The sequence below is a fragment of the Otolemur garnettii genome, unplaced genomic scaffold (genome assembly GCF_000181295.1).
Source record: "Otolemur garnettii isolate 467f Iridium unplaced genomic scaffold, OtoGar3 scaffold00015, whole genome shotgun sequence".
In the NCBI taxonomy this organism is placed as follows: domain Eukaryota; kingdom Metazoa; phylum Chordata; class Mammalia; order Primates; family Galagidae; genus Otolemur; species Otolemur garnettii.
In genome coordinates, this window is record NW_003852410.1 from 19,612,696 (window position 1) to 19,640,613 (window position 27,918).

The 27,918-nt window shown below is 37.9% G+C and overlaps 1 protein-coding gene across 2 annotated transcripts in view; it reads left to right on the top strand.

The window, feature by feature from the left end:
- The window catches only part of SUCLG2 (succinate-CoA ligase GDP-forming beta subunit), a 342,595-nt gene that overhangs the window by 59,537 nt on the left and 255,140 nt on the right, over positions 1-27,918 (top strand). For both annotated transcript variants that reach the window (XM_003785512.3, XM_023510685.1), the window contains exon 2: positions 1,138-1,279. In XM_003785512.3, the coding sequence (XP_003785560.2) occupies positions 1,138-1,279 (142 nt within the window). The remainder of the gene's footprint in view (positions 1-1,137; positions 1,280-27,918) is intronic.

The window sequence follows — 27,918 nt, forward strand, 5'->3', positions numbered from 1 at the left end:
ATGATGGAGCCGGGTGGCCCTCACTTTTATGGTCTCTGTGCCTTGGACATCCACCAAAGCCATTGATTGAAGCCGCTGGGGGTTGTCTCAGATGATATTCCACATTGCACCTGTGTGGTGACCGGTTGTGTGACTGATTTTTTGGTTTGCATGCATGATGATATTATCATCCCAGGTCTTGCAAGTAGTGGTTCCTTTCCATTGTGACTCATGGATACAAAGGAGCTTACACTAAATATATTCTTTATTTCTTAGATTTTTTTCCCTTTTAAAAGTGGATTTGGTAGAGAATGATGTTTGTATTATTGGATGAAATGTAAAGAAAGGATTTGTTTGTTCATATTATTGTGACCTTTGACTATTTCCTTTCAACACAGATGGAAGCTAACTGATATTGGAAAACCACTTCTTAAAACTTCAGCAAGATTACAAGGTTCAGCTTAGAAACTAGTTATATTTAATGGTGAATAACTTGGGTTCCTGCACTCAATCTTGGTGTATGAAAAAGATAATCTCATTAAACACATAATGACTGTACCTGGACTCTATTAAAAACTACAGTAAAGAAATGAGTTAGTCTGTGGCCCAATGACTTCAGAGAGTTAAAAAAAATGTTCCGAAAAACCTTACAATGATTAATGATGTGTATATGGTTATTAAAATAATGTTATGCTTTTTATTTATTTGAGATGGGAGTTGAGAGGCATATGCATATAAAAGCCTCCTTAACAGTTTTTAAAATCACTTTTTATTTTGAAATACTTAGACTGACAGGAAGTTGCAAAAAGAGTGTAGCATTTCCATGTATGCTCATCCAGCTTCGCCTGTGTTAACACCTCGTGTAGCTGTAGTACGATATCAAAACCAGGGAATTGACACTGGTATATTGCTTTTAACTAGACTACAGACCTTATTCAGTTTATACTGTTTTTATAAACCTGCATTTAGTTTGGGGTATGTGTAGTTAAAAATAGTTAAGTCCGAAGAATTGACATTGACCCCTTTTTCTTTGGCTTCTCTTATCTTGGTGTTGCTGGTAGCCAGTAGACAGTGCCCGTAGGACTGGCCATGTAGAGTGACTGTTATTTTTCTTGTTGTTAGTACTGTGTTCTTACCTCTTTCCCTCAATTTCTCTAGGCAGTTCAATTAACCTCCAGAAGATGGCTGAACCTGCAGGAATACCAGAGCAAGAAACTGATGTCTGACAATGGAGTGAGAGTTCAAAGATTCTTTGTTGCAGACACTGCAAATGAAGCTCTTGAGGCTGCTAAGAAACTAAGTAAGCTAATTCATAATGGGTGAAATATGCTTGCCTGTATCCATGAATTCATAGGTAGTGGTTTCCCACTAGTTAATTTTTTTAGTCATGGATTCTGTTGACAGGGATGGATGCAGGGGAGAACTCTGAATTGCAAAAAAATAGAAGTTCAAGGTCAGGTTTAATCCTAGCATTCTGAGAGGCTGAGGCAGGTGGATTGCTTAAGCTCAGGAATTTGAGACCAGCCTGAGAAAGAGTGAGATCCTGCCTCTACTAAGAGTAGAAAAATTAGCCAGGCATTGTGGTGGGCGCTTATAGTCTCAGCTATTTGGGAAGCTGATGCAGGAGGATCACTTGAGCCTAGGAGTTTGAGGTTGCTGTGAGCTATGATGCACGACACTCTAACAGAGTGTCAAGGTGAGATACTGTCTCAAAACAACAACAACAAAAGAAATTCAGAGTGCCCTCACCTTCAGATTGCCTGGTGCACACATGTGCAAGTGGTAGCAGGATCAGGTCCTATTAACCTGGGAGGAGTTGTAGAGCCACAGGACAGTCCTCAGTGTGATGGTCTGTGTAATTGGGGGAAAAAACCTCCCTTCCTTGACACACTGGAGGTGTCTACTGCCTTTCTGATCCTTCCTGGGTGGGATTGATAGGCACTCCTGTGTACTGGACTCTGTCAGGGTCACTTACTGGCGTCACTTAGAGTAAGTGCCAGAACATCAAACAGCTTCCCCTTTTTTGGCCTCTCTCAGGGCTTATCAGCAAGATTCCTCATAGGATGATCATGTAGGTGTTTTCATCCCGCTTTGTTTGAAAACAAATGTGAACCAGGGAAGTACTGGTCAATGATGTGTGATGGAAGTGGATGGAGGCCTTTAACAGTGATATTCCAGGTGCACATCAGATGATCTGAAAGGGAAATTGTGATCCATGTTAACTAATAAGGGAGATGATAACTGAAAGCAAAAGAGTCCTATTAGAAAAACTTTTATTTTTTAAAAATGAGATAGCAGCATACGGGGCATCACTCCATGGTAATGTCTCTGAGTTTTTAGTGGCCATTTTATCCAGTTCCCTCAGCTGTGGCTAGTGGCTGGGAGAAATGTGGCCTAAGCCCCTGTAGGGGAAGGGAGGCAAGGAAGTCAGCATCCTTCTTTAAGCCTCCTGGAACACAGAGAGACCTCCCTTGTGGTGTCTGGGGGGAGCAAGGGGAAGTGCATGACTTTGAAGTCACATTGACCTTGCTGCATCCTTTTGTCCTCCCACTTACTGGCTCTGCAACTTTGCAGAGGTGCCTTCTTCCTGTGCCTCAGTTTCCTTATCTAGAGACTAAAGCTAATCTTGATGCCCCAGTGCTATTGTGAGTCTTTCCCTACTTACACATCGAGAAATTAGGATCAGGTCCTGCTGTCTGCCTTTCACTGAACACTCCTTCTGGCATCACACAGACACTTTCATTATTTGTTTGCCTTGCCTTTGTCCACTAGAAATGTAATGTGTGGCGATTAAGTATTTTAAAATTTTCTAATAGTCACATTTAAGGGAAGTAGGAGGAAATGGGTGAAATTAACTTTAATAATACATTTTATTTACCCTAATGTATTCCAAAACAGCATCATTTCAACATGTAATCAGAATAAAGAAATTATCAATGGAATATTATATGGTTTTTCTAGTCCTAATCTTCACAAATCTCGTTTGTAATTATATGCCTTCCAGCTCATCTCATTTCAGACTAGTCATGTTTTAAGTGCTTATGCAGCCACATGTGCCTAGTGGCTACCATGTCAGACAGTGTAGATTTATAACATTAAAAGCATAGCATGTGCGTTTTTTGCCTACAATCTTGGAGAACAGTTATTTCTCACTGAAGGTAAAACATTGGATCATCTGCTACTCAGCCTTGTCTAGGCATCTGTAGCAGAGTTTGAGAGTGTAAGATGGAGCCAGGCTCCTTATTTCCTTATTTCAGTTTTCCAGTTGTCCATGATCTTTCAGAGTAAACACTAAAGTACTTCAGCTAGCAATTGTTCTTTTATCTTCTTCTTAAATTTCTCTCAGATGGTTATAGAGATCTTTTCTATGTTATGTGAGTTGAAATGTATATTTATTTGTTTTTGAACAAATATTTATCGAGTGTTGCCCATGTATTAGGCACTGTAGATGCAGTTGTGAAAGAGAGGGGAGTCCTTTTTCTCCATGGAATTTACATTCTAGGAAGAAATTAATTTGTAATTTCAGATGCCGTACATAGAAATTGAGAGCAATTTATATATCAAGAAATGAAAATAGGTTTCATTTTCAAAAGCTATCAAAATTGGTTATTATAGTAAGAAAAAAAACCCAATAAAATTAGACCTAAGCTTGTAAGACAGCTCCTCAATAAGCTGTGATAATAGACTTAGTAAAGGGTAGTATGTATTCCAACCTCTTCTCAAGAAAGGGTAATTTTTGTTTTATACTCTTGTGGTTTGGGGATTGGAAATGAAAGCAAAGAAATAATAAAGTTCAAGTTGGTCTTTGATCTTCATTTTCCTCATTATTTTCTTAAATGCAGAGAAGCCCTAGTATTCCACATCTAAGTTTTCTTTCTAGAGAATTCTGGAAGTCAGATGATTATTCTTCCCACCCTACATAAGCACAGCACAACTGAGAGGAATTATCTTTCAGATTTTCATAAACACATAGATTTACTGAACTAATGGGATTTTTAGTTATGGGTTTGCTTTATGAGTATTTATTTAGCCATTACTTTGTAGTTGGGGATTATCTCCCATGATTTTAAAATAGCATTTGCTTTGGAGGATTTAGCAGTTTGTTTACACACAGGTCTATGGCAAGGGAGAGAAGGAAACAGAAAATAAAGGGAGTTAAAATAAAAGTAAATAATGAAAATAAACTTTTGTAAAAACTAATTTTGGTTCTTGAGGAGTAGTTTCAAGAAATTCAACCTGGGTAAAGGGGTTGAGAATGATAAAGGGATTGAGAAGTATATAAAGGGACTGAGAAAAATCGAAGTGGATAAAGGAGTTGAGAATGACCCATCTGTGTGCTTCTCCCTGCACATACCTGTGGTGGTTCCTTTAAGTGCTGTGTCCAGCAGAGGGACTTTCTGCGATCCTGCCTATAGCTAAACGGGAATTTAGAGAATTAATCCAGCCATCTCATTTGGCAATCTTTCCCTTATTTAGCAAATAGTTTTGGTAAAAGGAGGGTATCTTCTGGTTTCTGTTGAATAGTTATGATCTGCGGGGAAACATAGATTTGGAAGAGGAGATAGTGCCGATTTTAGTTGCTCAGAAGAAAAATAAGTGGAGAGTCAGTACATGTCACTGAGGTCACCTGGAGAAAGCAAAGTGGGAAGGACTTGGCAAAACATAGTGTTTACATTCTTGTCACTACAAGATTGACAAAAAACAAGAGTACAATTGCAATTTTGCCAATAAGATTTGAGGTTAAGATTAAATCTGGATCACATATTCATCTTCCTGATTATCCTGAAAATAGGACCTCTGCCTTATACTGATACATAATGATATAAAATGGGGAAAAATTACATAGAGTGGTATATGTCTAACAAATGGTAAGTGCCATGTATGATTTCATTGTTATTATCATCATCATAATCAGTGGCATTCCAGTTGGTTCTATCCTGTCATGACTCAGAGTTACCGATCAGAGACAGACAAGGAGGAGTATCCTGTCAATTATGTGTTAGGAGAGTTCATATTTTAATTTGAAAGATTTGTAAATGATTGTGGTGTATCTGCTTACCTTTCTAGTTTATTCATATGTGTATTTGTTTTGAAATAAGATGATATTTTATAAAATATTTGAAAATCAATGTTGATAATAGTCACGGCTGTCATCACTAGGGTGATGTGGTATGGATTATATCACCAATCTCTTTTCTTGTGTCTGAACCCACATTCCTAGTTATCTGTTGGCCATCTGTTCTTGGGTATCTCCAGCACTCCTGGCCCAAATGGAATTTGTCATCTCATGGTTGCTCCAAGCCTTCCCTTTCTGTTCTTTCCACTGGTTTACACAGCTGAGACGGCTTTGCCATTTTATTAGGAAGGAAACAGGCAAGATAAGGTTAAAAATTTGCCAAGGGTATAGAACTAAGAATCAACAAAGATGGGGTTTGAACCCAGACATATTAGATTTAATCTCTTCCCCAAGCATTTTCTTATTTGATAACTTGATGATGTTCTTGGGATGTTTTTATGTGTGGGTCAGGATTTTTAAGATGAAAAATAACTATTAATAAAATCAGAAGATTGGATTACAACTAGATGTGGCAGGTTCTAAGGTGCAATTTATAGAAATTGTGTAATCTGCAGATATTTTGTTAATGATTCATTTTGTTTCATCTCTTTGAGCAATAGAACGTTTTGCTGTGTAGCTACGGAAATCTTATTAATTGGAATGTTTATTTAAAATGGGTAATACAAACATTTTTTTTCTAAAACATTGTAATAATAAGATAGTGTGAGTCTCATTTTCTTACATGGAAAATGGATTTATTTTTGATTGAAAGATTAAATTTGGTTTGGATTAAGTTTTTAATATGTGGATAATATTAATTTCTGTAGCAGTTTGTAAGAGCTACCTTTTTTAATCATGCTTTAAGTAAGGAATTGTTTCCTTAGCATTCCAGTTGTCTTAGGAGGTTTATTCAATACATAGTTTTCTCCTCTCATGGATTAAAATTAATGAACACAATCAGTAGATAATTATAGAATACCTACTGTGTGAAGGACTAATAACTTTTGTTACCTTTTTTAGTTCTCTTTAAAAATTAATGAAGGGATCTGTTTTTCATTTAATTGAGAAAATCTACCTTAAAAGAATGTTTGTATGTAAACCTGGATGAAACTTATAGGACCACTACCTTTCAGTTTTTGAAATCTCCACAACTTATTAATTATTCCATTCTTATTGACATGAGACTCTCAACATTTGATTAAGCAAGAAAATTGTATTTCAGAAACTCACAGTTTTATTTTTTGTCAGGAAAGAAAATTGAAATATGAATGGAGAAATTAATCTTCTCTGAGCTAATGACATGCATCCTAAAATGGAGATAAGGAGCTTTTATTGAACTTGGCTAGCTTTATATTGCTTTCAGCTATAACACATTTCTATTCATCAATATGATAAGTTATTCTTTTCATTTTATATAATCACATCCTAAAGCCTGGTAAATTGCTGACACCATTAAGGAATTATATTCTATGTAAAAAGGGAACTACTGCCCATTGACTACTGATTGACATGTGCTATTAATCCTGTAGGCAATTAAATACATTGCAGGCTTCCTTGATTATAGTGGCTTTGTCATGGTGGCATTATGTGGTTAGGGTTTTGCAAAAAGATCTTATATCTTTTGTGTTGAGATGATGGTCATTTTTGTCTTATAATGACAGACAAGGGTAACATTGATTTTTGTGAAGTAGATCTTCATTTTACCAGTGTTATCAGCTGCCCATTATTTTGAATCTGGAGTCAATAATGCAGAGATGCTACTAAAGTAATGGCATCCGTGGTCCATCAGAGTGGATGCGGTGTTTGCTTTCTAGGAACAGCAGCGATGTCCTCACCAGAGGGATAAGTCCTCTGGTGGGATTTGGTTGTGTGCCTGACTGCTGTTATTCTCTTTGGTTCTTTCTCATTTTCAGAGCCTTGGTAAGTATTTGAGCCTCCTAATACCTTTCCTGTAATTTAGTTCATGCTTATTTCAGCTAGTGTTAATTTCTGTTGCTTGCTGCAAGAGATGCAAGTTACTCAATATATGTTATTAAGAAAATTTTCTCTTGTTAATACTCACTTGTAAATGCTCCTTAAAAGAGCACCTGAACTGAAATTAATAGGTTTTTTCCTAACTGTATTTATTAAGAAGATCCTATCCAACAAATTTTAACCTTTAATAAAATTTTCTATTGTATATATTTCTGCAAGGAGATCCCTCTTTTTTAAAATATTCTTTTCTTTTCCTCCTTAAGCTGCAAATAAAACTGGGCTTTTCTTGGTCATCTTTGTGGTTTTTTTTTTGAAGACAGAGCCTCACTCTATGCCCTGGGTAGAGTGCCATGACATCCTAGCTCACAGCAACCTCAAACACTTGGGCTCCAGAGATCCTCTTGCCTTAGCCTCTCCAAGTATCTGGGGCTACAGGCACTCATCACAATTCCAGGCTACTCTTGGTCATCTCTTTAGAACTTCTCTGTGCTAGAGAGTCTTTTTCCTAACTGTCTTACTGTATTCGCTGAGTAGAAGCAGCAGGAGGCTGCACAGAGTGAAGGGTAAGATCAAGGCAGGTTGTGGGCAGGCTGGCCTTATGGAAGTGCAGAGTTTCAGTCGCCTTAGAAACAAATGAGAACAGTGCTTTGAAAGTCATTCCTTTAACTTCAGTTTTGGTAGTACAATGAAACAAGGATTAATTCTTTTTCTTACATTTTAACCAATAACAGAATTAGCAGTGGCATTTAACTTTGGGGGCTTTACCGTGTTAACCTTTGGGGGCTTTACCATGTGCCTGACATTGTGCCAGGCATTTCCTGAGTGTCATCTACTGCAATCTTCATTTAAACCCAGGGGAAAGGCTTTCCTTGTAAGGGCTGGTTCCAAATACCACCAGATCTCTGCATGCCCACAGTTGTGTATCCTCGGTAACTAAGATAATTTCACTTTCTGCCTTTTCAGTAAGTCCTTAATGGAGTTAAGTGTCAACTTCTTTTTTTAATGCTACCTCATTTCAAATGAATAAGGAAGTTAGATTAGTGTGTAGTCTCATTTCCCAGGACTTCCCTGTGAATTTTTTTCCACCAGGATTTTGATTCATTCTGAGTGTGGTTTGCAGGTAGTTTTGAATGTCCAGAAGGTACTCTATAGCAGCGGTTCTCTATTAAAGGGTCGCGGCATGAGGAAGGTTGAGAACCACTGCTGTATAGGATTGTACATGTAGACACCAAACTATTGCAATGTAACTATTGCAAAATCCCTGAATAAATGACATAGGAACTAGCTCCCAATAACCCCTCTGTCTGGTTATATTGGCCCCTTTAAAGATACCCTAATAGACAAATCTCTTCAGATTATCAAAGGAATATGCTCATTATTTTTCATTCTGGAAAATATAGAAAAGTATAAAGAAGTTAAAAAAACCTTCTTCTTTTCCAGTTACCTAGATAGAAAATTTCCTGTGTTAATATTAACATATTTTCTTTCATTTTTCTTATGTAGGTATTCATTCATTCAACAATATTAATTTCTGTGTATATACTTAATTAAGAGAGACTAAATTTATTTATGAATTTTGGAAAATACTATGCATACAGTATTGTTTTTAAAAATTTTATTTGAAAATTCTGCATTATAACATGAGCATTATCCAAATATTAAACATTTTTCTTAAAAATATTATTTTAAGTTTTTATAATCTCTAGATTTTATATTATTTCCTGTTATGATTTTATTTGGATTTTTGGTTTTTCTGTTTTGGCATATTTTGGCATCTGTAACACATAAACTTCTTCATTCTCAGTAGCCTAATGTGATAAGGAGTTATTTCTTATTCACAGAAAAAGTCTTATTTTGGTGTTCTCAGTCTGCCTCAGCGAGCCAGGCTTCTTTCATTATTTCACTCAGCTGTCTTCAACTCATGGCTCCCAAAAATGACCTGAAAAACTGTGCCCATTCTGTGGGTGTTTACACGTGGAGCCTGGCATGAGCCACATCACTTCAGCTAATAATGTATTGGCTAAAATTCACCACATGATCTCAGTTAACTGCAGGGGAGGCTGGCAGATATGGGCAAATATGGTTTTAATCCATGGAAGAAATGGGTTTAGTGATCATGTAACAGTCTCTTCCAAAGAAAGGTTTAGAATCCTGAGAAAATTTATCTTTTTGCTATTATGTTTAAACCACGATTTACTTGACTGTTAACGTTGGGGATAATAATATATACTTCAAGCAATGATTTAGATAAAAAATATAAAAATAGCACATGCCTCATACAAAGGAAACACCAAGGCTTCCTTCCTTTCTTTCTTCCTTTTTTAGACTGACCTACACCAGCGTTTTGAGCCATCATAAAAAGAATTAACAGCTATTAAAAACATCAGCAACAGATACAAAATAAAAATTTTCAGTGATTTTGCAATAAACTTGAGTATTAAGCCATATTAATTGTACAGCTTGTCAGATGACTTGATAATATGTTATTACTTGTATACTGTTGGTGATTTTTCTAGAAAGATGGAGATATAAGAAGTAGTAAGTTGCATAATTTTGAAAGAAAATGAGAATCATGCTTTCTTTACATTGCTACAGGATAAATATTACGTACGGAATTATGCTTTTAAGATGCTACCTTAGTCCCCAAGGTGGTTGTTACAGATATTGGCAGTGTTTAACAGATGTCCATAAATAGTACTAAGACTCTACTTGAGTTTTCTTGGTTACCTACAGAAAAGTGAGGAAATTAATTGAGAAGGTTTAAAAGAATTATGTTGCTTGATCTACCTTAGGATGAAAATTGGATGAGTAAATAAGCTACCTCAATTATGAATTTTTTTACTTTCATTCAATATGGAACAAGCTATGAAATTTTAGAAGTCTGCTATTTCTCTCAAATTAAATGTGAGCCAAGTATTAAAATTTTTTTGTCTTCAGGCTTTTATTTCAATGAATATACCCATCACTTCAGTATGGAGGGAAAGAAAACAGATGGGATGTGGATAACGGGGAAATAACAGTGCTAAAAGTATTTGATATGCAAAAACCAAACTGTTCCCAGAGTCTTCAGGTGTTAGATATGGCACTGAAAAACAATTTTACATAAATATATTTTCTTTATAAATAACCCGTCTGTCCATTAGCATCATAAACACGAGATAATCTAGATGCCTTTGAGACACAGTTGCTCAGAATTCCTTGCTGCTCTTCCTTGTTTAGGGGATTCAGTTTTAACTCACTGTGGCATATGTGGCCAGCTGTGCATGACACAGCCAAAATCTGCCTTCCCCACGTTGTTTCCTCTTGTGCCTGTTCCCCAGTGTGTGGCTCTGTCTTTGTCCATGTTCTTTCTTCGTGGCCTGACTTCTAACACAGTGAAGAGGACTCTGGAGTTGGCCTTGAATTCAAATCCGGCATTTGCCACAGGCTAGCTGTGTGACCCTACGCAAGTTACTTAACCTCTAGAATCCTCAGTTTTCCCATCTGTAAAATGGGCTTAATAATAATACTTCCTAGGGGAGCCAGGAGAGTGAAATGAGGTCATGTGTGCATAAAGTATAGCAGAGTTATATACCCTAAGGTTTTAATAATGGGTAGCTAGCGTCATTATCATTGTTCTTATCCTGCATTTATCATGGCCCAGCTTAACTGCCACTTCTTAGGTGATGATGGACTCTGCAGAAACTGCCTGGGTTGCAAGCATAGCTTTACCCCTTTGTAGCTGTGTTCTAACTTCTCTAGGGCCCTATTTCCTCATCTGTAAAATACAGAGTGTCAGTAGTGTCCACTGTGGGTTTGGTGGGAGACCAAGGTCTTAACACAGTGCCTAGCTTATAGCAGACATCAGTAAATGATATCATGATACTGCTGTGATTTCTGCTGTTTTATTAAATGGTATATTCTGTAATTCAGTGTGCACAGGGTGGGGTGGGGCTGAATTTAAATGTGATATCTGTATTGAGAAGGAGGAAGCACATTCCTTGTGATGTAGTTGTGGGCTAATACTTTCCATATAAAGAAATAAAGTACATGTGTTTCTGTAAAACTGCATAGGCAGTTTCCAGATTCATCTGACATTTAAAACTTTCATAAGGGTCTCTAACCATAAGTGACCATCCCTTTTAGTTTGCTTGGGACAGAGTTGGTCTATTATTCCAAAATAATTGTAAATTTTAGTTCTTTTTACTCTGAAAATTGTCTCCATTGAAACAATAAATGTGGTCACCTTACTCAATGAATAACATTAAGGATGATTCTTTGCTAGCAACTATGTTGAACAGGAAGCCTCTTTTGTAGCAAGGACTGTGATAGCTTTAAATATTGTATTAATTCATCCAGCTTTTAAATGCAGGATGAACAGGAGAAAAAAGGGTCTTCCTGATAGTTAGAGGTGATTGCTGGGGACAGGAACAAATAGGACAACACTCAGTTTATTCCAGGGCCAAGACTATTCTCCTCCATTCTTCTTTGGATGTCTTATACTTTTGAACCATAGTATGGGTTCCATAAGTGGCCACTGAACAGAAAAGTCGATAACAAGGAAGCAGCATGGAGGTTAAGGTTGCCAAGCAGAACTTCTGTAATGTACATACCCAGTGACTTTTCTCTGATGCCATCGGGTCATACATGTCCTTAAGCTTGGTTTAAGAGAGAAGGAAAAACTAAGGAAGCAGTACCCTATGGGACATGAGAAATTGTAAAATTGTGAAGGGAGACATCAGTTTGGTGGCGTTCCCTGCTATCAGCATCCTGGCTGGATTTGGTCCAGGGTTGTCTTCAGGCTGGTCTCTCATCAGTCTGGTACCACAAAACATCCTTGGTGGACATGTGGGAATGGTCAGGGCTGGTATTGACAGGAAAAAATCTGCTTAGATAAAAACAGCTTCACCTTCTATTAGGTTCTTTCTGATCTCCAGAAGGTCACGTTAACAGAAGTCCCTGGTCTGTAGTGGCTCTCTGTTCTATTTACATTGATGAGTCCTACTTTCAGGGATAGGACTTTGGATATGTGCTGATTTCAGTTGAAAGGTGCCCCAAATACAGTCATTTTGGTGCCATTTTTATCACTGCTTCCTCTACTTCTGGAAAACTTTAATATTCTACACTATTAGACAGAAGCTCTCCATCCTTGCTAGAGTGCTTGTGATTGCCATAAGAAAGGTAACTGTAAGGAAATTAAGGGAGGCTCAAACCACCTATGGTTTAAGTAATCTTTTTATCTATGGGCCACTGAGTACCTGAAATGACTCAGGCACTGAAGTTGGTTGGTCACAAGGGTGACTGAGAATGGTTGGTGCTTCTAAGACATTCACTGTGTAGTAGAGAGGCTGGCACATAAACTCACAGGAATACAGTAATGATAAAGGCCTATTCCATTGTAGGTACTGGGTGGTCAGGTCAGGCTTTCTGGAAAAGGTGAACAACGCATGGTTTCTGACACATCCTTAAATCTAATAGATTTAATGAACAGTTTGTTCTGAATGGCAACCTTGGCCTCAGCTTTCTTTTTCTCTCCATGAAAGTGATCTCTCAAAAAATTGACAAGAAATTGGCAATTCTAGCTTGGAACAAGGAAGTGATAACTTTAGTCATTTTACTAGTTGTGTGTAAAACTAGTTCCTTGTGTAAAGGGTAAGAGAGAGGCATGTTGCCTGATGGGCTGCCTTCTCAGATAGATCCTGTGATGGCCCTTCAATGGAAGGGGTGTCTAAAACCTCTCCTTGCCGTGTAGGTTAGGAAACTTGTGGGTACCCACCCTGTGGGTGGTGTTCATCTGACTAAGGAGGTTGGATATTTACCAACCAAACATGCGAGAAATGAGGTGTACAGCCACATGAGAATGGGCACATTGACCAAATGAAATGGTTGTGTCATCACTGTAATGTTCATATCTGCTATCCAGGTGTCTTAGAAGATAAATTCATCTTATTTATCATACATTTTTGTCTCTTTGTGAGGAAAAGAACACATTTCAACAGAATTTTAGGCTTTTATTTACTCATACACTCATCAAATATTTATTGGGAGCATGTTCTAGTGTGGTAGAAAATACAGTGGCTGAGATGTTTTGAAAACTCAGTGTAAGTGTGTCATAAACACTGTTAAGTGTTTTACCTGCTTTATCTTGTTGAATTCTCATTACACCTTTGTGAGACATACCGTCATCTTCATCTCTAGTCCATAGAAAAATCTCCTACAAGGCCCAAAGAGGCCCAGGCTCAATGGAGTGTCTTGGAGTAATAGAAAATAAGTCAAGGTACATTCCTTCTGAGCTCAGGGCCTCTAGCACCCAGAGGCTCCTTCATGAGGTTGCATAGCTTCATTCCCCACTCTAATCCATCTCTCACACCTTCTTTCTCCCGGAAATTCAGTTCAAAACCCCCAAAACTGGGCAGACTGCTGAGGCTGAGCCCTTCCCTTCTGCTTGAGGCCTGGTTGGCATCCTAGGTCTTCCTCTCTTTGGTTGATTTTATTAGTCAAAACTTGCAGGAGTCCTGAGGCCTTCCTGGCCCCTGTCTTGAATACTGCAAGCAGCACCCATTAGCTGAACAAGGAATTGGTCTGTTCTGTTTCACGTTACAAAGGTATTCTCAATATAGAAACACATCTGCTTTCACAGTTCAGTGCTTTTTAACTTCACAGTGGTTGGAGTTTAAAGGGGTCTTTTGTGAACATTGAAGTGCCTAAAGAAGGTGGATCACTGAAACGCTGAAATGTTTCCCTTGACCAGTACTATGGAACTATAACTAATGACAGAAAATGATGCTTTCAGGGCTTCTATTTTAACTTCTGTACCTAAAGGCGTGTAATTTCATACAGGCCATACACATTTTTGTTTAGCTTCCTTTGACTTTAGCAAAGGAGTTTTTTTGATTGGGGTAGAGGTGTTAGAGTCTGTTATTGAGATATTGTTTCAGTTCTGATACAACTAAAAATCTGCTCTAGTGTTCTCTGGTTTTTATAAAATTATGTCCACCAACTTTTTTTTCAGAGACAGAGACTCACTTAATTGCCTTTGGTAGAGTGTTGTGGGGTCATAGCTCACAGGAATCTCAAACTCCAGCTTAAGAGATCCTCTTGCCTCAACCTCTGGAATAGCAGGGACTATAGGCGCCCACCACAATACCTAGCTAGTTTTTCTATTTTAGTAGAGATAAGGTCTCATTCTTGCTGGTAGGCTGGTCTGGAACCTGTGAACTCAGGCAATGCACCAACCTCAGCCTCCTAGAGTGCTAGGATTATAGGCCTGAGCCACTGTGCAGGCCCAGTCAGCTAACTTTTAAAAAATTAAATTATTTTTAACTTTTAATTTAAAATTATATCAATGATCAGTAAAAATCATCTATAGCTTTACTATCTTATTCTATTTTCATTTTCTGTTTTCAATAATAAAAATCTTTTACTTTGTAGACAGGATGGTACCAGGGTAAGGGATTTTTCTGTACCATTCCTTTGATATCTAAGTACTTTATTCAGAAAATATTTTGAATATTTGAGCTTAGTGAGGATACAGAGTATAAGCAAGCATATTAGCAAGACATTGATAGATGGTGAGAAATACTGTGATAGAAATAAGTACTGTAAGTTTCTTGATAAAATCATGGAAGACTTGGAGTAGTCAAGGAGGGCTTCTCTGGGGAAGTAATTTTAAGCTGACATATGAGGATGAGAAGGAACCAGTCATGATAAGAACCAGGATAAAAGTGTTCCAGGCGCAGGTGACAGGTGAGACCAAGATCCTGAACTGGACACAGCTTTATCAATTTGAGAAACAAAGGAGATCAGTGAGACTGAAGTTTAAATAAGGGCAATGTGGCAAGGTTTGATGGAATGGGCAAGAGCCCAGACCATACAAAGCTTTGTGCCACCGTAAGGATTTTAGGTTGTATTCTAAGTGAGATGGGGAGCTACCAGGAGGTTTTGATGAAACCCATGTCAGGTATTGCCTCAAAAAAAAAAAACCTATCCCTGAACTCAGTGAGTCATTTAAGCAAGAATGTTCTTATTGGTGGCTTGAGATGGGCCTTGCTGGGCTTGGCTGCAACATGCAGGTTGGAACCAGGTCTACTCTTGTGCCTCTCATCCTCCTTGGACTCGCGCAGTAAGTGGGGTGCGTTCTTCATAAGGAAATAGCCAGGGTGCAAGAGAGCAAGTCCAATTGCAAGCATGTTCCAAGTCTCTTCTTGCATCACATCTGCAGATTTCCTGTGGGTGAAGCCCCAAGTCAAGTGGCCAGGGCTTCTAGTGGGAGGAACTTCAAGGTCTCATGGCAGAGTGAATGGATCGAGTGAGAGATGATGAATTAGGGCCAGAGATTTATTTGACCACGTTAGTGACCTGATCTTTCTTATATTATGAAAAGTTCACCATAGACTAGAGTGACCATCTGTCCTGGATTCCTCTAGAGTGAAGAATTTCCTGAGACATGGACTTTCAATCTAAAACTGAGACAGTCCCAGGCAAACCAAGGTTAATTGGTTATCCTGTTGTGGACTGTCCTGTGGGGAATTGACTAATGGGGCAGCAGGAGAGGTGGGAATGAGATAGCTGGTGCTTGTGGTTGTCCAAGTGAGAGAAGTTCGTGGTTTGCATGATGAGGTTGCATGGGACGCAGAGAGGGGTGGACATCTTTGGGATGTACTTTGGAGGTAGAACTCAGGGGTCTTGCTGATGTTTGGGATGTGATAGATGAAGAAAGGCATTGAGGATATATGAGACCAATTGACTATACTGTTTGTTGGAGTATGGTGATCTGAATAGCCTGTAGAGTAGAAGAGCAACTTTTAATAATTGCAAGTGTCTGATGATAAACTATTGCTTACAAATATACAGTGTATTATAGACGTACAATGTGGTATTTCTTCAAAATCATGCCTAAGAAATTGGTGAAATAAAGATGGAGATTTTTGTGCATAGACCCAGACCTATAACAATATAAACAAATTATATTATAAAAATGGTTGTTAATAGCAAAGGCAATTTTTCTGATAGTCCTCATTGGCAATCCCAACTCACCATCTACTATGGTGAGCAAGGAAGCCAAAGGATATTGGAAAATGGGTATATTTTCTTCATTTTGGTTTGCCAATGCCTAATCCATCAGGAATTACATTTTATATTAATATTTATATCATGTGTTTCCTAAACAGTATCTTGGGGTGACAGTGTACCTGGTATGGTGGGAAAGTATTTGAATGGGAATCAAAAGACCTGGATTTGAGCTGTGGCTTTGATAGTCAGTATTATTCTAGGGGTTGAGGGTTGCATTTGATTATGTTTAGATATTACCCATTTCTTTTCCCATTTGTCTAGTTAATGTCTTGAACAACAAGAAGGACCTGTTCCCTAGATCATTTTGGGATGTTGTTTGAATTCATACCCATTCACAGGTGGGCAGTGCCACTGAATACTTTTATAGCCTTGAATATATTTGGGCTCAGTTTCTTTCTCTGGGAATAACTATGTAGGGACATTGTGAGGAGACATCATATAAAAGAGATTGTATATGAAGGTACTCTGTAAGGGCTTATCAATGAAATCTTCTTCCTTCTCCATCAGGGCAATGCGTTTCCTGGCCTGGATTCACACCAGCCTCATTTTTGTCATCTGTTGTGCCTTGAGTCCTTGTATGTGGTAGTAGGGAACACGTGTTTGTGGAAGGCATGGCTGGTACAATGTCAGGTTTCTGTCAGTTCTTCATTTTGCCCCTCACCTCTGGCTTTTGCCCCTCACCTCTGGCTGTTGCTGTAAGGCCAGACCTCCTGGGTTCTAAACATTTTTCTTCTTATTTTCTAACATCAGCTCTTGGGCAAGATACTTAACTTCTCTGTGCCTTAGTTTCCTCATATACAAAAAGAACTAATAATATTTCCTGACCAGATAGTTGCTGTGATATAATGTCCTCATTATATTAATTGTAGTAACTCAATCCAATCAGTGTATGGGCATCAGTCAATCACTAACAAATAAAGACTTAATGAATATTAGTTGCTTTATTATTATTGCTGTTGAATATTATTGCATATTATTGCTGTTATTATTTACAGGCAGGTTTCCTGCTGCATTTACTTGATTTATAGACCTGAGAGACAGGGCAGAACTATTTAGTTATGAGGAAAATTAGAAAGTTTATGTCCTGGTGGGTATTTGCTTTTCGGCAACTTGTAATTTTTCTGTATTGACTAGTGTAGCCTTTTTGTTTAATTTCACCTATTGTGAAAAGGCTAAAATGAGTCTTTTTGGATCTCAGTCCATTGTAATCTTATTTTGTTTCCCCTTGTCCTGCAGAATCCAGTTTAAATGCTATTGTATCTTAGCCAGCCGTCCTCTTTACTCTTCTTAAATTTTTATGTTTCTCTTTATTTGTCCTAACATCCTTGTATGCTCTGTTTGCCTTCTTGATTTAGAAAATCTCTGAGGTCATCCTTTCTCTGGATGCGAGGAACAGCTTCTGAACAGACAGTCTGGGAGATCTAAAACAGCCCCAGGAGTATACCTCTTGTTCATTTCATCCCTACAACTGATTAGAGATCAATAAATGCACAGCACTGGTGTATATTATGCACTTCTTTTCCTGGAAAACAGGTCTGTAGTCAATGGACTAAATAGAAGAGGTATTTCTCAGTTGGCCTGTCTCTATAACTATAAATAATTCTGGAAGTTGTGTTTTTTTTTTTTTTTTTAAAGAGCTCTCTCTCACTGTTTAAAATCTTGGGGCAGTCTGGTGTCTTTTCCTTCTGGAAGGATGTGAAACTTTGTATGATGGTGAAGTAATTTAAGGAGAACTTAGCTCTCAAGAAAAAAAAAAGGCAATAAAAAGTCAAACCCAACTAGCTCAAAAGTTTCTCAAAAGTCACAATAGCTTTGCAATTGGCAATGGAAATTGTCATGGTTCTTACTTGCTGAAATACATAGGGAGATATGTGAGAAAGAACATAATAGAAGTATTTTTATATTATTTTTTGTTGGATTTTTATATACTCGTTTGATTTCCACATAACACAGGGATATTGCTAAGACAGGAATTATTCTCTTTCTCAAGGAAGAAAGCGACTCAGTGAGCTTAAAGGACTTGGTTAAGGTCCCACAGTAGGAGATAGTCCCATCCCTAACATTTGTAGGATCAGGATGGGGGGACAAATCGAGGTCCATATACCATATGTTCAAAATATAAAGTTTTATAAATGCATACACACACACACACATAAATGAAGCTGACAACTTACGAAATAGACAACATATCCGAAATGGAATAAAATTTTGACAAACATATCTTCATAATGACCTGTAAGGCCTGGTTGAATTTTATGTCCTGTGTAGTTCAATTCAAGAACATGCAGCATAGGGATCTTAAGATCTTTGGCCAGACTTCTCGGGGAACGTGTGTGGCAAGGGATATATGGGCTCTGGGCAATCTCTTTGGCTTGAAGATTCCTTACTCCTTCTCATAATTAAGTCTGTTTTTGAGGCTGGTGGTGAAGTATTCAAGACACAGTCAGATTCAACTGGATTTTTTGGCTACTTTAATCACATTATTAGTCAGTATAGTGAAAGCTGCAGTTCATTCCTTTATTCAGTATGTATTTATAATTTACAGGTACTTGATGCTAGAAATATAACTGAAGTAAGGCATCTCTTGGGAAGGGCTTTGAATTCTAGCAAGAGGAGACAGAACATGTGTCAGCAGTTGCAAAATACCCTAAAGTTATCAGTGCTATGAAGAATGTACAAGAGGGTAGTGAGCTAATGATAGAAAAGTAGGGCTGATACCAACGTTCAGGGAAGGATTCTCTGTGGAAATGACCTGGTGATGTCAGGTGCTAGAGCTGAACGCTGTCTGAGGATCTCAGGTATCTTCTAAGCAGATGGATCACACGGGCAATGGTCACGAACTTGGTGATGTCAGGGACTAAAGGGTGGCCGTGGAAGCTAGGATGTTGGTCAGAAAGAGGCAGGAGGTGGGATTTAAGAGATGAACAGGGTTTTCGAAATTTTGAACACGGGAGTGATGGTAAAGCTTCCTGCTGAAATTCACTCCTTAATGGTTAAATCCAAGTGGCCTGTCCAAATTTTGGTCATCTTGCCAATATTAAGTGAATTCCCCTGCCGTACAAATCCCTTATCTCTTATAAGAGTTGAATGTCACAGATATATTTTGTGGACATTTTGAAGACTTAAACATTGGTGCTCCTGGCAAGTAATATGAAAAAAATGGTCATATATTTAGCTTTCAAGTTTCATGTCTTTTGCTAAAAATATAGAACCAAGAGAGTTCTGAGCATAAATATAGGCATGCTCTTGGTGTTGGTTATTTCATAACTATTCTTAGGTGCCAAATGTCTTCATCTTTACACGATTTATAGTAATGTAAGTAATGTGTTAGAGACTAACAAATCAAAATCTCATTTCAGATGTGTGACACTAATGTTGTGTTGACTTATTGTTTCATGTGTTAGATTTCTGATAAAATTACTAAAACACCTTCTCGAGAGGAGTAACAGGAAGAAACGGTTGGGGCATCAGATATTTGTCTGTGTGTGCTTTCTTATCAGTAGACAAAATCACTATTAAATGATTCTGATAATAAAATCTTAGTTGTGTTAAATAGCATACTATAGATTCTCACTTTAGAAACACTCAGCAACTTAAAATTTTTTGATAGCAAAAAAAGAAAGGAGTTATAATTAGCATAATTCTTGTTAAGAGAAAACAAAGACCAATTTTGGTTTTTATTTATTATAATGATTCTTTTTTACTATTAAAAATGTTTCCTCAATAGTAACCAGATGTGTAACATAGAAGTAGCTGTGGGGTTATATTCATTTTTATGCATAATATTGGAAATCTTAGACAAGGTTTATTGTGTGTTATGGAAAATGAAATGATCTTTTCCTAGTCTGAACAGCTGTGTAAAACAGAATGATAACATCTTCTCCTGTCTCCAAGTGACCATCTGTTTTTATGGGATTTGACAGGTAATTTATTAATTTTAAGAGGCTTGTTTTAGTGAAATGTTGGCAAATGTGCATTTGGCAGAGTTTTAGGAAAATACCATAAAGCTCTGGGATATTTTAGGGTCTTTCTAAAGGTCCAATAGAATCTTTAAAAATATTTTTTCTCTTATGTTTTGAAATGGCTAAAAATATTTGCCAATGACTGTAGAGACTGGTCTGTAGGGATCAGTATACATCTGACATCATTCATTTTGTTTTGGGCCGAATTTAGTAGTATTAACTGTGAAGTTAAGAAAGAGCTTATTTAATATTTTTTCCTTTCAGTACCATCTTATGTTGTTGACTATAAAAATTAAACATGATATGTAGGTGGTAAATTGCTTTCAAACCCTGTCCTCCTCTATTCCACCTGTCACTGCACTTTCCTAGGGTCCTGCTGGCATCTTCTCAAATCTTGGAAGAGATGTCAGCCCTTTTTCACATTCATTTGTCACTTTGAAGATTTCACCCAATTACCCAGGCTGAATGCAGAATGAAAAGAAACGCCACAGTTGTCATGCTGACTGTAGATGCGACATGGGAATTCTTTAGGATAGGCCTTTACTCCTGTCTTAATTATTTATTTATTCCAGTGTGCTTGGCAAGCCAGTTTGTCCTTTTTCTCCGGGTAGATCTGAAGGCTGGAAACAGTCCTACCTATATACATTTGGCCAGCTTAAAATATTTTTAATACGAGTAATAATGCAGGGTGAATAGTGTCCAATGTCATCAGTTCTGCCTTTCATTCACCAAGTAATGCTAGGAGATGTAATCATTTTTAGCTCAGTTCCCCAATCTGCAAAATGAGGTTTATGACATTTTCTTCCCTAATTTACTGGAATCGCATTAGAAAAATGAATGAATGTGGTGGTAACTGTTGATTGGATGACATTTGCTGAGTGTGGCTTTCCAGAGTTCAAGACTTGATAAATTACTTATGGCTTTAATTATTGTCCACAAATGGCTCTCAGATAGTGATGATGATAGAGAAGGAGGAGAAATGTAGATGTGGTGAAGGAATAACAGTAGTAATAATAACAAAATAGGAGATAGCTTAGCGTAGTGACTAGGCCACAGATCCTGGAGCCAGACTGTCTTGGTTCAAATTCCTTTTATGTAACTTATTATCTGTGTGACCTTGAATAAGTTACTTAAATCTCTAAGCCTGGAAAATGTCAGCTTTGGAATCAGAACTCACACCTCTCTGAGCATGTGTTATAACTACCATACTGTGCTGCTTTCAAAACAAAAGCAACAAACCCCAGAACATGTTCCAGAGCATTCGAAAAGGTCATATAACGGAACATACAAAAAGGAGAAATTGGAGACATCTATCTTCTTTACTTAAAGTACTTTTTAAAATAAAATACCCCATAGGATCATGAACATCAGACCAATTGGAAAGGGAGGATTAATTGGCTGCCTGAGGACTGACATTGGCATATTGGACTGTGCTAAAAAACTTGCTTATTTCTGATCTCTCAAAATCAGTGAATCTCTTTATTATTCATAGGTCTTTTTCTTTTCTTTTTTAATAGAGCACATCATTTGTAGAAAGAGAACTTTGTCCCATTGAAGTCTAGATAGTTTTACGGGCTTATTGAGAAACTGCACAGTGGCTTTCTGAACTTAACTGGTGCTATTCTTTGAACTCTCAGGTTTCCGCCTTGTGAATCTGGTGGATGGGAGATTTGGCTGCGCTATGGGAAGAGCCTCACTGGATCAGCCAAAGCTGTCCTCCTTGGAAGTGACTGAGAGTTAAATGTAGGATGCTCTGTCCTTATTCCAAAAAGAAAACTGTGGCTTAAAAAGTAGAAATAATTGTTTCTTTTGGAGGTACTTTGGCATTTATTTAACTGCATGCCATGGTTTTGATAAAGTGGGGATGATTTGGGGGGCCAGTTTAGGATATAGATTGGTTGGTGTTGGCATTATTTTTTAAATGTTGAGAAAAATCTGTCATGGAAAAATGGAAATAAAGCAGCACTCTTAATGGGCAGGTGAGTATAAGCAGCAGTAGGGGGAAAGCCTTTTCAGCCTGGCCGTGATTTGTACATTTCTGGTGGAGTCAGTATATTCCAGTGGCTAATTGGCATCCGGTGGCAGCTGGAGACAGATGATGGAGCATCCCTGCTCTGAAGAAAGTCCTTGGCCTGCTTTCTAAGCATTACAATGCTCACCTTGTACCAGTTCTTATAGTGTGAGCATTTTTCATTATATTTTCCCTTACTCCATCAAACAGCAAAGAGAGCAATGGGTAGCTCTGAGTGTCCTCTTCATGTTCCTTCCATAGTCAAGACCATGTTGATTTGGAATTAACTTACGAGAGACCTGTGCCATGTGTGGTGACTCACACATGTCAATCTAGCACTCTGGGAGGCCAGGGTAGGAGCATCCCTTGAGCTCAGGGGTTTTGAGACCAGGCTGAGTAAGAGTGAAACCCCATCTCTACTAAATATAGAAACATGAGCTGGGTGTTGTGGTGGGCACCTGTAGTCCCAGCTACTCGGAAGGCTAAGGCAGGGAGATCACTTAAACCCAGGAATTTGAGGTTACTATGAAAAAGGTTACACTGGGCAGCAGAGTGAGACTCTGTCTCAAAAACAAACAAATAAATTAATTAAATTAAAAAGAGAACTGGAGCCAAACCACTGTTAACCTAATTCAAAGGGCTTGGTTGGTTGGTGAGATAAAGGCTCTGAGGCAGTAATGTGCCAGGATGTGTCAAGTGATAATAGGAAGTTTGTATGGCTGGAACAGGCTAAAGAGAAAGAGAGCCAGTAAGCTGTAGGACATGAAATTAAATTAGGGTGTGGGGATACAAATGTATAGGGCTTTGTGTACAAATAGGGGGATGCTGACTTTAAATTTGCATGAAAAGGTAAACCATTTTGCAGTGGTGGTATTTTCTTTTAATCTTTTTATTTCCAACAAGCTTATTGAGTTATTTATACTTTACATATCATAAATTTATCCATTTCAAGAGTATCATTCAGTGATTATTAGTAAATTTACCAGGTTGTGTGACCATCACCATAGTCCAGTTTTATAATATTGTCATCCTCAAGTAAAATTCCTCGTTTTCATTTACTGTTAATCTAATTCTCACTCCTACCCCAGTAAACATTAATCTACTTTCTGCCTCTACAGATTTGTTACTTCTTTAAATGTCATTTCTTTTGTTTAGCTTCTTTCACTTAATATCATCTTTTCAAGTGTCCTTCATATGGTTGAATACATTAGTGTGCTTTGTGTTGTTGAGAAGTGTTCCTTTGGATGAATACAGCACATTTTTCCATTCACCAAAACCTGGTGGACAGTATGTTGTTTTGAATTTTTGATTGTTTTGATTTATGCTGCTGTGATAGATGTGAGTCTGTGTGGAATGTGTTTTTATTTCTCTTGAGCTGTGGTAGGCAGAATGCTGCCCTTTTGCTTACCTGGTTTTGTGCCCATGAATATGTGACATTAGACTGCAAAAGAAATTCTGCAGATAAGACTAACATTCCTATTCAGCTGACCTCAAGATGGGAAGATGATCCTGGATTAGCTGAGTAGACCCAGTAGGATCACGTGAGCCCTTAAAAGAAATAAGAAGAAGGCAAAAGAGGAATTCAGAGAGGCATAGCAGAAGTCAGAGATATTTGAAGCAGGAGAAGGACTCAACGCGCCATTGTTGGTTTCAAGATGATGGGCCATGTGTCAAGGCCTAGAAACCTCAGTCCTACAGCTATAAGGAACTATTCCTCCAACGGTAACTGGTGAGGTGGGAAGCAGACTCTGAGCCCCAAGTAAGAGTTGTAATACCAGGTAACAGCTTGATTTTAGCCTGATGACATCTCTAAGCATACAGTCACATTTACCAGATTTCTGACCTACAGACATTGCAAGAGTGTTGCAATGAGTGTTGTTTCAAGAGCTGTTAAGCTTGTGGTAATTTATTACAACAGTAAAAGAAAACAAATATAGGTAGATTCCTAGTAGAATTGCCGGGTCATATGGTAAATTTCCAGTGTAAGAAGCTTTGCTGTGGTTTTGAGCAGAGGGTGACATGATAATTTGAAATGAACCTCTGGCTGAGCTGGAATTAACTTGTAGTGGGGCCAAGAGTAGAAGCAGGAGATCAGTGAGAAGGCAGGGGAAGTGGAGGTGGTGGCTCTCAACAGGGTGGCTCTGCCTGAGTTGGAATCAGGACAGGGCCATGGGTGACAGAGGTATCTGGAGTAGGTTTGGCCCTCTTCTGGAGATGGCATGGTGAGAGGTGGCTGTAGTGTCCAAGAGCCTTCATGATTGAACCTCTTATGACCACTGGTCAGTCTCAAGTGGAGGCTGAGTCATCAGAGGAGAAGGGAGATGTAGTCATCAGGGGAGAAGGGAATTGATTCAGTGGTAAAAGACAGATACTGTAAGGTATTTTCCCTTTTATCATTGCATATAAATAACTCCATTCCCTACTCTGGGGCAGTGGACAGTCTAGTCACTGAGAATCTTAGTGTGCAATATAATAAAAGGTGCTTGGATGAGAGGAGAATATAATTCCACAGAAATGGGATAGATTTTAATACATTAAAAATGGGAAGTATTGCTATACCACGCACACTGCAAATTTCTCTAGTACGTACTGTTACTTTACTGTTATTTAGTCAGTCCAAAACTTTCAAAGAACAGGCTTAACTTGCTTTGACCTGAGAGTGGGAGTTCTTAAATTAGATTTCTAATTTGGAAGTTGTAAGTTAATACTTAGTTCTCCAAGTTTAGGGGAGCTAATTGATGACTCTTACTTCTTCTTCTTCTTAAATGCATGTCTGATGGTTAACTGTGTTGTCAGGAGTCATGCTTAACAGACTGAATCCTGTAATCTTCCTTAAATGCCTTTAGGTCTGTGTATACAATTATTCTTCCCTACCTTTAGACTTTAATGCTCACCTCTCCTTTTTAGGCTAATACTCCAAGAAAGTTCTTGGACCATCTATGTTTGATGTAGGCACCCCTTTGAGATGCTGTCGCCACCATCACTTTATACATCACACATTGTTCTGTCTTTGTCCACTTCTCATCTGTCTCCCTAATTCTGAGCTCCAAAAGTTCAAGGCTCACTATTCACCACTGCATGCCTGGTACAAAAAACTTACAACAGGAAAATGCTCAGTAAACATTGACTGAATTAAAACAAAGAATCACAGCTATCACTCCTCTTTTAAAAAATACTGAATGTTTAATCTCATAGAGAAAGTCTCCAGAGAAACTCAGTTGCCATTGCCAGACCTTCTAATCCTTTTGACAAACAAGTGTGGCAGAAGAGAATGTGCATGTTAACTACAAACGTGTATGTGACACAGCTGGTCACCAAGACTGTTTCCAACATAAGAAAAAAAGCTGTGTACTATGCACTTTTGGTCTTCTGCCTTCTTAACTTTGCTGCATTTTTTGCAATTTGCTCTAGAGAAAAGACTACCATGGGAAAGTCTGGAGAAAGTGTTAGCCAGATAGGTTACATGCGTTTGTAAAACATCAGCACCTAGAGATATATGTGTGAGAAATGTGTTTGCTAGAAAAGTGAGTCCATATCCAAGCATTTATAAGTACTGTTCAGAGGAAGTTAGCATGGTTTAGTGTGCAAGGTACCAGTGAGGCAGGGGAAAACTTTGATTTCAGGAACATGGACTCAACTAAATATAGGGGGTCATATTTTCAGAAGGTCTTGCCCAGGCTTCCCCTTCACACATCTGTATGTCCCAGCAAACAATTCAATTTTATTTGACATTTATTGGGTTACACTTGACATTTCCAAGTGCAGTAGGCACTTTTTTCTTCCTGACAACTGAGTTGTGAATTATGATTGACACTTTATAATGTTCAGCTCAACTGTGTTCAAAACTAACCAATGGTTTCAGAAGATGAACCAGTTCCAAATTTTGTGACCCATGGAAAACATTCTCAACCTGGAAGTGGAGATAATAGTTAATCAAGGGATGATCTCTGTTGTTAGGCTAGGACCTCAGGCTTTATTTCTGGACTCAGCTTTGGCCAGCCTGTGTAAGTTTCTCAGAGTGTCCTGAGAGGCGCTTAGGAAACATTGGGTGAAAGAATATATGTAGCCACTTTGAAGATGACTTTCATTATTTTTATCTTGTTAGCATTTTTTTACTCAATTTAAAAAAAAAGCTTGTTACAAATGTTTTTTAAAAAGTGAGATATGAAAAAGATCAACTGGAATTATTCTATCCAGAGATAGCCATTGTTGTCAGATTGATGTATGACTTTCCAAATTTACTATGGATGTAACAGTGCATCTACACTGCTGCAAAGTTGGCTGTTTCACCTTTGATTTTCAAGTCTTGTGGAGTTATGCTGGCTGACACCTGTGACTTAAATATTTCGTAATATTTCTGTTTCTTTATGTCAGAATAGTAAGCGCCCCTTTACCTCATAATTCAGTGTCACGTGTCCTTCTGTTAATGTTTCTTTAAAAAAAAACATAATTTCAGAAGATAACATAATAATCTATTTGACAATTGACATGAACTGTATTTTCCATTACCCTGTTTAAATTTGATTTTCTAGCACCGTCCTGAATTGTTTGAAAGCCTTGGGGTCCGACACAGGGCAGTGTCTTGGAGTATCCTGTGCTCCCAGAACAGTCTTTGCTATCAGGTAGGCAGAGAAGCTGAGCCAGAGAGCCCCCTTTGGAAGTTCCCTGGTTTGTGATTTAGTGGCAGAAAGCTTATTAAGATATGTGTGGAACTTACTAAAGTTTGTCTGGAATTTCCCCCCCTGATTTTATATTGTGAGGGATATGAGTGATAAGGTGTCTTTTTTTTTATTTACGATGAATAATAAAACCTATGGTTCTCAGGATCAGGGTATCAGGCTTTGGTTACTCTGTTAGTCTCATCCAATTTCAGGTTTCATTTCAGAAAAAACAAAGCCATATGAGTACTTGGCATTAATTAGGTCTAGAGAACTTATTTCTCACTTAAATTAGTGCCACTTGACATTCTAAATTCTTCTACTCTTACTCTTGTAATTGCCTCATTTTGCCATGATTTATAAATTGTGAACTTTGACCCTTTAACTTACTGAAAACTTAATTGTAAAAGGATCTATCAGTGTGAAGGAAAATTTTTGTTTGTGAGTGAAACAATTTTATTTTCAGCTTTATCTTAATTATAATTTCTGATATTATATAAATAATACTGAAATTTCTAATCCCTTTCTGAGGAAATTTTTGGATTTCATGATAAAAGTTTAGCCATTGGAAAAATGTTATAAAATCCTAGAAAATATATTGTATATAATCCAGTTGATGCCAGGCCACGTACGTGCTCCTGGGCCTTCTTAGAGAGCCTCCCCTACATTGCAAGCCTGGGCAGGGCATCCTTTGTTTTTTTCCTGAGGCACAAGTTTAGCAGTACTGACTCCTTGAGTCTCAAGCTGTTTCCACCAATTTTTTACCTAGTGAGAGAAAGGAGACAAAAAACCCTGTAGATAAATTCCTTGCCCTGCTGTTCTTCCCCATTTTCTCCCTATTCCTCCATCAGGGATTATTCCCAGACACAATGGTTCTTATGGCCTCTCTGGAGATACCTCATCTCTTATAACGAAGCAAACTTCTACTATCTCTGGTGATGCCTTGGTCACCTAGGCAACATGTCACTTTGTATATCTTTTCTTCTTCCCTGTCCTTACTACCCCATCCTGGCTTTCCTGAGATTCCACTGTCATGTAAAGCATTGGTATATGATTTGTTACACATTGTTTATATGCTTTGGTTTTTTAGGTAAGCTGATCCAAGACATTTTGAAAATATAAATTCTCACCTTTATTTTGTCTGAATACTTACTAGATTAATAATTTCAGCAGATGCAAACTTACTTTTGATTAGATACCACAATTTACTTACTTCTTCGATACAGA